This window comes from Ovis aries, chromosome 3 (genome assembly GCF_016772045.2).
Source record: "Ovis aries strain OAR_USU_Benz2616 breed Rambouillet chromosome 3, ARS-UI_Ramb_v3.0, whole genome shotgun sequence".
NCBI classification, from domain to species: Eukaryota; Metazoa; Chordata; class Mammalia; order Artiodactyla; family Bovidae; genus Ovis; species Ovis aries.
This window is the reverse complement of record NC_056056.1, coordinates 190,046,703-190,059,058: the sequence shown is the minus strand read 5'-3', so window position 1 is coordinate 190,059,058 and position 12,356 is coordinate 190,046,703. Positions and strand designations below refer to the sequence as shown.

The 12,356-nt window shown below is 38.9% G+C and overlaps 1 protein-coding gene across 11 annotated transcripts in view; it reads right to left on the bottom strand.

The window, feature by feature from the left end:
* LMNTD1 (lamin tail domain containing 1) overlaps positions 1 to 12,356 on the bottom strand; it is a 507,654-nt gene that overhangs the window by 58,663 nt on the left and 436,635 nt on the right. For 8 of the 11 annotated variants that reach the window (XM_060413306.1, XM_060413303.1, XM_060413302.1 and 5 more), the window contains one exon: positions 6,910 to 10,219. In XM_060413306.1, coding sequence (XP_060269289.1) covers positions 6,910 to 6,968 — 59 coding nt within the window. In that variant the 5' untranslated portion in view covers positions 6,969 to 10,219. The remainder of the gene's footprint in view (positions 1 to 6,909; positions 10,220 to 12,356) is intronic. The other 3 variants (XM_060413304.1, XM_042247379.2, XM_042247380.2) reach the window with 1 other exon arrangement.

Sequence of the window (12,356 nt, the reverse complement as noted above, 5' to 3'; positions counted from 1 at the left end):
TCCAATATTATATTAGTTTCAGATGTACAATGTACTGATTCAATATTTTTTCCTTCCAGGACTTTTCACTCAAAATTGAGACTCTATAAACCATTTATATCCCACTTTTCAGTTCAGTTAAGTCGCTCAGTCCTGTCCGACTCTTTGCCACCCCAGGGACTGCAGAATGCCAGGCTTCCCTATCACCAACTCCTAGAGCTTACTCAAACTCATGTCCATCAAGTCATTGAGGCCATCCAAGTATCTTATCTTCTGTGGTCCTCTTCTCTTCCTGACTACAATCTTTCCCAGCATCAGGGTCTTTTCCAGTGAGTCAGTTCTTCCCATCAGGTGGCCAATATTGGAGCTTCTGCTTCAGCATCAGTCTTTCCAATGAATATTCAGGACTGATTTCCTTCAGAATGGACTGGTTGGATCTCCTTGCAGTCCAAGGGACTCTCAAGAGTCTTCTCCAACACCACAGTTCAAAAGCATCAATTCTTCTGCACTCAGCTTTCTTTATAGTCCAACTGTCACATCCATACATGACCATTGGAAAAACCATAGCCTTGACTAGACGGACCTTTGTTGGTAAAGTAATGTCTCTGCTTTTTCATATGCTGTCTAGGTTGGTCATAGCTTTTCTTCCATGGAGTAAGCATCTTTTAATTTCATGGCTGTAGTCACCATCTGCAGTGATTTTGGAGCCCTCTCAAAATCAAGTCTGTCACTGTTTCCACTGTTTCCCCATCTATTTGCCATGAAGTGATGGGAACAGATGCCTTGATCTTAGGTTTTTGAACGTTGAGTTTTAAGCCAATTTTTTCACTCTCCTCTTTCACTTTCATCAAGAGGCTCTTTAGTTCCTCTTTGCTTTCTGCTATAAGGGTGGTATCATATGCATATCTGAGGTTTTTATATTTCTCCTGGCAATCTTGTTTCCAACTTGATTCCAGAAGCTCCAATATTGGCCAACTGATGGGAAGAACTGACTCACTGGAAAAGACCCTGATGCTGGGAAAGACTGTAGTCAGGAGGACTTTATCCAGCCCAGTATTTTGCATGATATACTCTGCATATAAGTTAAATAAGCAAGATGACAATATAGAGCCTTGACATACTCCTTTCCAAATGTGGAACCAGTCCGTTGTTCCATGTCTGGTTCTAACTGTTGCTTCTTGACCTGCATACAGATTTCTCAGCAGACAGGCAAGGTGGTATGGTAGTCCCATCTCTTGTAGAATTTTCAGTTTGTGTGATCCATACAGTCAAAGGCTTTGGCATAGCCAATAAAGTAGAAGTAGATGTTTTCTGGAACTCTCTTGCTTTTTGATGATCCAATGGATGTTGGTAATTTGATCTCTGGTTCCTCTGTCTTTTCTAAATCTAGCTTGAACATCTGGAATTTCTCAGTTCACATACTGTTGAAGCCTTGTTTGGAGACATTTGAGCATTACTTTCCTAGCGTGTGAGATGAGTGCAATTGTGTGGTAGTTTGAGCATTCTTTGGCATTGCTTTTCTTTGGGATTGGAATGAAAACAGATCTTTTCCAGTCCTGTGGCCACTGCTGCATTTTCCAAATTTGCTTGCATATTGAGTGCAGCACTTTAACAGCATCATCTTTTAGAACTAGAAACAGCTCAGCTGAAATTCCGTTACCTCCACTAGCTTTGGTTGTAGTGATGTTTTCTAAGAGCCACATGACTTTGGACTCCAGGATGTCTGGCTCTAGGTGAGTGATCACACCACAGTGGTTATCTGGGTCATGAAGATCTTTCTTGTATAGTTCTTCTGTGTATTCCTACCACCGCTTCTTAATCTCTTCTGTTTCTGTTAGGTCCACACCATTTCTGTCTTTTATTGTGCCCAACTTGCATGAAATGTTCTTTGATATCTCTAATTTTCTTGAAAATATCTCCAGTCTTTCCCATTCTATTGTTTTTCTCTGTTTCTTTGCATTGATCACTGAAGAAGGCTTTCTTTTTCTTTTTTTAATGCTCTTTGTGTCTTGTGTTTTTTTTTAATTTTAATTTATTTATTTTAATTGAAGGCTTTCTTATCTCTTCTTGCTATTCTTTGGAACTCTGCATTCAGATGAGTATATCTTTCCTTTTCACCTTTGCCTTTCGCTTCTCTTCTTTTCTCAGCTATTTGTAAGGCCTCCTCCTATTACCATTTTGCCCTTTTGCATTTTTTTCTCTTGGGGATGGTCTTGATCACTGCCTCCTGTACAATGTCATAAACCTCCATCCATAGTTCTTCAGGCACTCTATCAGATCTAATCTTTGTACCTATTTCTCACTTCCACTGGTATAATTGTAAGGGATTTGATTTAGGTCATATCTGAATGGCCTAGTGGCTTTCCCTACTTTCTTCAATTTAATTCTGAATTTGGCAATAAAGGGTTCATGATCTGAGCCATAGTCAACTCCCGGTCTTTTATTTTTGCTGACTGTAGAGAGCTTCTCCATCTTCAGCTACAAAGAATATAATCAAATTTTGGTATTAACCATCTGGTGATGTCCATGTGTAGAGTTGTCTCTTGTGTTGTTGGAAGAGGGTGTTTGCTATGCCAGTGCATTCTCTTGGCAAAACTGTTAGCCTTTGCCCTGCTTATTTTGTACTCCAATGCCAAACTTGCCTATTTTCCAGGTATCTCTTGACTTTCTACTTTTTCATTCTAGTCCCCTTTGCTGAAAAGGACATCTTTTTTTGGTGTTAGTTCTAGTAGGTCTTGTAGGTCATCACAGAACTGTTCAGCTTCAGCTTCTTTGGCACTAGTGGTTGGGGCATAGACTTGGATTACTGCGAAATGGAATGGTTTGCCTTGGAAATGAACAGAGATCATTCTGCCATTTTTGAAACTGCACCCAAGTACTGGATTTTGGACTCTTTTGTTGACTATGAGGGCTACTCCATTACTTCTAAGGGATTCTTGCCCACAGTAGTAGATATAATGGTCATCTGAATTAAATTCACCCATCCCACTTTCATCATGTATTATATCTCCCCTTTCCATTAACATGAAAAAACATGATTATCACTTCTGTTTAATATATCATTGTTTACTATCCCTTTTCCCTTTAATTTCTCTTGTTGTTTAATTGTCTTGCATTTATAAAGAATCTACAGTTAATGTGTGCTTTCAAATACATGCTACAAATTAATAACTACAAATACAGCTCACATGTGTACGTGTGTGTATTTGTGTATGTGTGTGTGTGGATGCTGAAGGGAATAGCACAAAAGAGAGAAGAAAGACTTACTCTTCAGGCATTATTTTTGTAAGTAAATCTTACTATGAATAAAGAGATTTTTTTATAAATATAAAAGTATAGTATGCATTGATTTAAACAAAGTCCCTAAACCACAACACAGATATTTTATGAGTAAAACAATATTTTCATGGAGTAGCTCATGAAAAGGCTTATGACAACTGCGTTTTATGACTCACATTGAGGCTCTTCTCAGTAACCTCAAAGCAATCCATGTGCCTGTGACCGTGTGTGTTTTTAATGCAAGGTCCTGGAGTCCCATCCTTTAGCTCTGAAAAACCAGATTCATGGCCAGCCTAAGCCCCGCCTTCCTGGGGGCCACATGTCTATAAGTTATGAACTGTTTTGCCTCTGCACACCATCTCTATATTGATCTCATTTTCCAGAGTTCCCATAATGTTATTTGAGCCAGTACTGTTTTGTTTTTGGTTTTCCAAATCTTTATGTAAGGGAACAAAGGCCTGAAACTTCCTAATCTGCCATCTTTCTGGTGTTACTCTCAATCTCTTTGTTTACCAAGAGGTAGTCACAATTGTTTTATTCTATAATTGTTAAGTTCCTTCATCAGAAATGTTATGTATCTGGGAGCTTTCTACTCAAAATCAGATTTCTCTAAGTGTCCTTCTCACATGGCACAGATATCTCAAGCAACTTTAAAAAAGAATTAAATGGCATTGGCAGCTGCATTATTACTCTGCATGCTAAGTTGCTTTAGTCATGTCCGACTCTGTGCGACCCTGTGGACTGTAGCCTGCAAGGCTCCTCTGTCCACCAGATTGTCTATGCAAGAATACTGGAGTGGGTAGCCATGCCCTCCTCCAGGGGATCTTCCCAACCCAGGGATCGAACCCGTGTCTCTTGTGTCTCCTGTATTGGCAGGTGGGTTCTTTACCACAGTGACCCCTGGAAAGCCTGCATTATTACTGTGCAGTACTTAAAAAGCTTCAGCACATGCCATTCCACTGGCTTCCCAGCCACTCAGCTTTCGTCAAAGAAGCTCTAACCCATGAAGACACCCTCTTGAGTATGACAGGGGTGGTAATGAAAATGAGACTACAGAGGTCTATTGTCAAATCACAAGCATTTCATCTCTGTCTAAAATGAGACAGATCATATGACATAATTTTTCCCTGACACTGTCTAGAATAAGCAGGAAAAGGACCTTTCTCTTTCAAAGTTCCTTACATCTGGGTTTCATTACAGACAACTGACTATATCTTTTCAGCATGTTCATTTTATAAGCTCTGATTTTTTTTTCTTCCTTTGGTAAAACAATTGCATTTCCAAATAAATTTAATTCCATGAAAGATTCCCAATGAGCTTTTGCAAATGCTCTGATCAAAGAAATCTGGTCTAGGGCCACAGGGGGGTTCTTATTTTTGTAGCTGAACAAGAAGTTTCTAATGGCAGCATGCACTGTTGGAAAAGCTAAAACATTTCAGGAAGAGATGAGCATGGGGCAGCCCACTGTTTGAAACCTGCCCTCACAGACCTATTAGACTCCTTTTGGAAGATGAGAGACTTTCTTCCTAGTGCTTGGTTAGGTTTCCCTTTCCCATGTGGAATTTTCCAAGCTCTTACTTGGTATTTTGCTTCCTCTGTAACTAGTTAACATGAAAGCAGAGGTAGTTATAAATATTCAATTCCAGCATTTCAATGTTATTTCAATGCAGCACTGGACATATTGAGTTATTAAGAGTTATTAAGAGTTATTAATATGTCCCAGATGACCTCTAAGAACAAATATTTTAAAAATGGACTTGAACTGATCAGTAAACACAAGACATCTAAGTCCAAAGTAACATTGGCTTTAAAAATTGTGTATATTCAATATTAAAGATCATTTAACCTGACCTGTCAGGTGACCAGACCACCTGACCTGCCTCTTGAGAAACCCATATGCAGGTCAGGAAGCAACAGTTAGAACTGGACATGGAACAACAGACCGGTTCCAAATAGGAAAAGGAGTATGTCAAGGCTGTATATTGTCACCCTGCTTATTTAACTTGTATGCAGAGTACATCATGAGAAACGCTGGGCTGGAAGAAGCATAAGCTGGAATCAAGATTGCTGGGAGAAATATCAATAACCTCAGATATGCAGATGACATCACCCTTATGGCAGATAGTGAAGAGGAACTCAAAAGCCTCTTGATGAAAGTGAAAGAGGAGAGTGAAAAAGTTGGCTTAAAGCTCAACATTCAGAAAACTAAGATCATGGCCTCTGGTCCCTTCGCTTCATGGGAAATAGATGAGGAAACAGTGGAATCAGTGTCAGACTTATTTTGGGGGGTTCCAAAATCACTGCAAATGGTGACTGCAGCCATGAAATTAGAAGATGCTTACTCCTTGGACCAACCTAGATAGCATATTGAAAAGCAGAGACTTACTTTGCCAACAAAGGTCCATTTAGTCAAGGCTGTGGTTTTTCCAGTGGTCATGTATGGATGTGATAGTTGGACTGTGAAGAAAGCTGAGTGCCAAAGAATTAACGCTTTTGAACTGTGGTGTTAGAGAAGACTCTTGAGAGTCCCTTGGACTGCAAGGAGATCCAACCAGTCCGTTCTAAAGGAGATCAGCCCTGGGTGTTCTTTGGAAGGAATGATGCTAAAGCTGAAACTCCAATACTTTGGCCACCACATGTGAAGAGTTGACTCATTGGAAAAGACTCTAATGCTGGGAGGGATTGGGGGCAGGAGGAAAAGGGGACGACAGAGGATGAGATGGCTGGATGGCATCACCGACTCAATGGACATGAGTCTGAGTGAACTCCGGGAGCTGGTGATGGACAGGGAGGCCTGGCGTGCTGTGATTCATGGGGTCACAAAGAGTCAGACACGACTGAGCAACTGAACTGAACTGAAACATTTTTAATTGGAGGATAATTGCTTTACAATATTATGTTAGTTTCTGCCATACATCATCATGAATCAGCCATAGATATACATATGTCCCTCCCTCCCAGCTCTCTAGGTTGTCACAGAGCACCAGGTTTGAGCTCCCAGTGTCATACAGCAAATTCCCACTGGCTATCTGTTTTACATATGGTAATCTACGTGTTTCCATGTTACTCTTTCAATTCGTCCCTCCCTCTTCTTCCCCCACTGTGTCCACAAGCCTGGTCTCTATGCCTGTGTCTCCACTGCCACCCTGCAAATAGATTCATCAGTATCATCTTTCTAGGTTCCATATATATGCATTAACATATGGCTGTTTTTCTTAAAGATCATGTTTTAACAAAACATTGGAAAACAAATGCTGATGCTGTAGTTGATAAAATGATTTACATTAGTAGTAAAAAACAGAGAGTTGTAATTTTAACATCCTCCTAGACATTTCCTAAACCAAAATTCTCCAGCAGTTCTCTGTTAGTAAAGTAGTTTTAAAGAAACCGTTTGCCAATTACTTTAACATGTTTAGATATGAGTTTTGGAAACTCTACCAGGTCTGATATGATGGGGACTTGTCTAGGTGAATTTTTTTATTACTCAGGGACTAAACATTATAAAACAGTGGTTGAGGAAACTGTAGTATGTTATCATTAATTTTAAGAGATTTGTAGACTCGATTCTAGTTCTATTTTATAAGCCGTTTTGAAATAAAAAGGTCAAATGCTCCATCCTCATCCTCTGAAACTCATTTGTGACTTTCTTACTGTGCTTGAGTCTCCATCTTTTCTGTCTCATGGACTCCACTCTGCAGCACCACTGACATTTCCTGAATAGTTTCTGAGTCTCTTGCACTGGCTGGAAAACAAGAATCTTTTCTTTTCTGGAAAAATAAATTATGGCATTAGACAATGAAGAGAACTGAGATTCAAGGCAGATTTTCTTTTTCAAGTGACCTCACTTGTTAATCTAACTACCTTAAAGCACTCTCCAGACATCATGATTTCTTCACCAAGCTGATGCCAGGATTCTAATGTGAATGTGTAAGTACCGACATAGCCAAATACTGATACTGGCTAAGAATGTTAAACAAATCAAGACGAAGGTGTGCAGCACCCACTGGAGGCAGCTCAAGAGACAGGGCGGTAACCCAGCAAAGCTACCTTTATGATCACAACTTTCACATCTGGCCGATCCTGCCTGTTAGAACACTATGAGGTAGCGTCTCCATAGTTACAAAGTTCCAGCCTCTGAACAATTGCTGGGTTAATACTGAACCTGCTTTGCAGTTTGCACACATCAAATAAGGTAAATCGCCTTTAAGAGAGCCATTTCTCTTACCAGGCAAATTTTGTCATCAAAATGTTTGTTATCCTATTTTGAATGTCTGAGGGTTAAAGCTAGTATGCAAATCTGGGGGGAGTTACTCACTGTTCTGGGGGGGGGGGTTGGTTCATTTGTTTTGACAAATGCTTTTTGAAGACATGGCATCAACTAGGCAGCGCAAACAGAAACCGTGTATATTTTGAGGCAAAAAGAAACCTATTGGTGGAAATAATGAAACCAAAGCCAGGAGTTCTAAATTCCTCTCCTAGTTATTCCAGCGATATGATTTAGAAGAGATCACTCAGTTAAGATTCTACCTTGAGTAAAAGATCCACATTTAATGTGTCATAATAATAATGGCATGGGATACAATTAACGCACGTGAAAGTACATAATTGTGCATATAATAAGATATGTCAATGATGATTACTGGATGAGTAAGTTCATTCAATAGATATTTAAACAAGCATTTACTATTACCAGGAACCATCAAGATACTATGAACAAACAATTCCTGCCTCAAGGAATAATGATAAAATATCTCCTAATTTAGATTAGAAAATGGCTTCCATCTTGGAATGATGCATAACATGTAAATATCAATACAAAGGACAATGAAGAAAGTAACTGTTTTAATAAAAGAAAAAGGAAAGAAGTATATCACATAATGATACACGTCAACTTGAGGAGAGCAAACATTTGACTATATTTTCTTCATCTCAGAGATGAAGGGAAATTCCTTATTAGAATTATAAGCCAATTATATCAACACAAAGAGATTTATAAATTCATATTTATGTTCAGAAAAGAATTAAAATGCATTTATTACTTTTTGCCACCATCCCAGTTTCCTTACATCTTCCTATGTGGATGGTTTCCTAGCTATTACACAGTTTTGTACTTGAACTACATATATTCCCATGATGTCATTATGATATCATTTGTTTTATCAGAAAACCTATCCACATTTTCCAATATTGTTTGGAGAAACAAAAACCTGCCAATGGAGAAAAATGTTGAAAAGCTTTAATATTGTGCAGGTTTCAGTAGTTATTCCCCACACGAGACGTTTTCTTTATCTACTTCCCAAGCTAGAGCATACATGCAATTAACATAAGTTTCTTCTTTTGCTGCTTCTCAAACGAAGCCAACAGTTTTCAACAGGAGATGAAGTGAATCACAGGGAATTTTTTGAATGTGAGGGGACATTGTTCAGGCTCCTCTGTCCATGGAATTCTCCAGGCAAGAATATTGGAGTGGGTAGCCATTCCCTTCTCCAGAGGCTCTCCCAGGGACTGAACCTGGGTCTCCCACATCACAGGCAGATTCTTTGCTGTCTGACCCACCAGGAAATCCCATGAAGGGACATTAGCAGTAGTCATAAAGATTTGGTGGGTTGCTACTGGCATTTAGTGGACAGGATCCAGAAGTGTTAGGCTTTCTACAATGTGGCAGATAATCCTCCTTGGTAAAGAATTTTCCCATGTACCATCCGACTTGCTAGACATTCATGGAGATGAAAACTAATTTATAATTATCTGAGTCTAAAGCCCAACTCTGTATTATATATAAGTGAAAAATATTTTTATACGTTTTGATATTTTCCAGAAAGCAACTATGCATTATTTACAGCGAGGGAAGATTATAGACTGGTTTGTTCAGACCTTTTCCAAAAGTTGTTCATCAGTTGGAAAAATTACATCATCAAAGGCAATATCACGTGGTGTGTTCAAGTGATATAACTTATCTGACATAGGCAATAACAGTAGCAACAACAATAACAAAATCAACATGAATCTGATGAATCTTCTAATTTACATAAAATATAGAGAACAGAAGAGCACGTTAGCTAATAGATCAAGATATTTAAAAGGCAACCTGTGTAATTTGTGGATATAACTTATAATCTGAATTCAAGCAAACTAAAAAATGCAAAAGACATTGGAAATTTAAGTACACTGGATACGTAATAATATGAAGGACTAACTTAAATATTTAAGGTGCATTATGGTATTATGTAGAGAAGAAAAATGGCAACCCATTCCAGTATACTTGCCTGGGGAATCCCATGGGTAGAGGAGCCTGGTGGGCTACAGTCCATGGGGTTGCTAAAGAGTCAGACACGACTTAGCAACAAAACAACCAACAATGGTATTATGACTGTATTTTTAAAAAAAGATTCCTTGTTTAGAGATACATCCTGAAACATTGTAGATAAAATGATATGATGTCTAGATTTGCTTCAAAATAATGCAGAAAGTAGGGAGTGGATGGAGTTGTGAATGAAAAAGATGGCAACGACTTGTAATTGTTGAAGCTGGGTAATGGGTACACGGAGGTTTGTTATACATTTTGTTTATTTTTTCTATAGATTTTGAAATTCTCTGTAGTGAAAAGGGAGGGTCATTTGGGGATGTGTAGACTCTGCATTCATTGGAAGGCCAGATACTGAAGCTTCGGTCACCTGATGTGAACAACTGACTCACTGGGAAAGTCCCTGATGTTGGGAAAGATTGAGGGCGAAAAGAGAAGAGGGTGTCAGAGGATGAGATGGCTGGATGGCATCACCAGTGCAATGGACATGAACTTGGGAGACAGCGAAGGACAGGGAAGCCTGGCATGCTGCAGTCCATGGAGTCGTAGAGTCGGACACGACCGGGCAACTGAACGAGAACACCAACAGACTCCTTACATTGGTAACATCATCATCATGGCTGTCTCTAGTTCAGGAAGGACAGAGCCAAGTTAGAGCTGAAAGGGAAAAGCAAAAACACTGTTCATGAGGTTCACCGGCCTCACACAGGTCCTTTCACTACAGCTCTGGAAGATGGGAGTCTCCCCATGTGAGGAAGTGGCAGTCCAGACAGATGGAAATCTCTTCCAAGGTTATACGGCCACTGGATGGCTGAGCCAGGATTTGGTCTCACATCCATTTCTTACAAAATCCCCTTCACTCTACTCCCTGTTTCTCTGCTGTAGTTACTGTCCAATAGCTTCCTAACTCCTTCCAAGGAAACTGCGTAACTACTTCTCTGCCCCTGAACCAGCTCAGTCCTGATCTTTCTCTTTGCTATGGTCTCAGATCACTCTCTCCCATCGTCCAGACTCTGTGTCATTTCTCTTTGGCCATATCCTCTATTGGGAACACATCAGAATTTTGCATGAGAAATTGAAAGAGTATATATAGGACAAAATAAGATGATGATAACTGAGTTTTATATTGTAAGCTTTTACCTTGATTAAAAAAATACATATTCTGTAATCTAAAAACAAATAGGCAAAACATTATATGTCCATAATTTTTTAAAAGTTGAAAGACACAAAGAGCTGACTTTATGCACTCTGGTCTTCTGTTTCCCCATATGGAGAACATTTGCACAGTAGGAGATTTTGATTAAATCAGTAATATAAATAAAATGTCCTGTGCGAATGAAGGTAGTATATATAAAGAGAATTTTCTTCCCCTCTCAGGCCATGGATGGAAATTTCCAAATTGAGTATCATGTAATTGAAGATTACAATTTAAAACTTGATTTTGCTCCACTATCTATGATTCAAAGAATTTGTATATATAGGGTTACACTTTCACATTTGCACTCATATTATAGCACAAATTCCTATTGTAAAGCATTTTGCTAGTCTAAAAATGTGCTGTATTGCTTCATATCCTTCATACAAATCCACATGTAATAACACAGCCTTGAACAGAGATGCTATTATTTCACATTGAAGTCAGGGTCACGTGAAGGTCCTGCTGGAGGTGTTCACAGGAAAGGACAGAGGGCCAGTTATTGGGAGTTTCAAGTTTCAGATATCTTGCTCTGAATACCTTCATGGCCCTTCCAATCACAAAATTCTATTGCCAAACAACCGTAAGAACTCAGATTTGTTTACATGATACTAAATGTCAAACAATAGCTTGAATTCTCAAACATTCATATCAGTTTCAGCAACAGTTCATAAATAACTACATAGATACATGTAATTACACGTAAAATAAATAAGTACATATACTGAGGCTCAGCCTTTATCCATGAATCATTTCTATCCACTTTCTTTGGAGGAATAAAATATCTATTCTGCGACAGGGCATCTCAGACTTGTTCAGAAGGGCAGAGATCCAGAACATACGCTCTTATTTGCAGAACATTTTCTTTGTTAAATGTTTTCAAAAATACAGATCAATACATTTTTACTTCCTCTACACCCTAGTTTTATATATATATATTTACTAGCAAAAAGAAATGCACCTATATTATTTGGATATCATATAAACTCACAACTACCAGCTCACACATCTTAAAATAAAATATATCACCCAACAAAGTGTTCAGCCAAGAGCAAATGATTGGTTTTGAGATTTCTTCTTCATAGGAATTTGCAATTTCATTTTCTTCTCTCATCTACTGGCAACCTTAAGCAGCAAAGTGGTGTCTGGAGACAAGGACTTGTAAAAAATGATTGGAGAAAAAATTTGAATTGAGAATATGTGATCCATTAACATTTTTCCTTTGCAAACAGGGTAAAGGCAATCATTCAATATTACAGTCAAACGCTTGCTCTCTACAGCTTGGAACACTAGTGCTCCTTGGGAACAAGTGTGAGTAGCCATGGATTAAAGGAGTATGAAAGAGAGTTATTAGAAACGTGAATATGGGCTCTGCCCATGGTGTTAGGCACAAATATAAGACTGAATGGAGCCTCTCCCAACTCAGTGTGGAAGCACATCCAGGCAAGAAGGGGCTTCAATTCTGACTCACCCCTTCCTCCTTGGTTAGGGCACACATAACAAATTTTATCTGTGGTAGCTACTTTCAGCATTATTCATCATTGATGATAATGATGGCAATAGGTGGCAATAAGGGGTACAGTTTACTAAGGATGGATC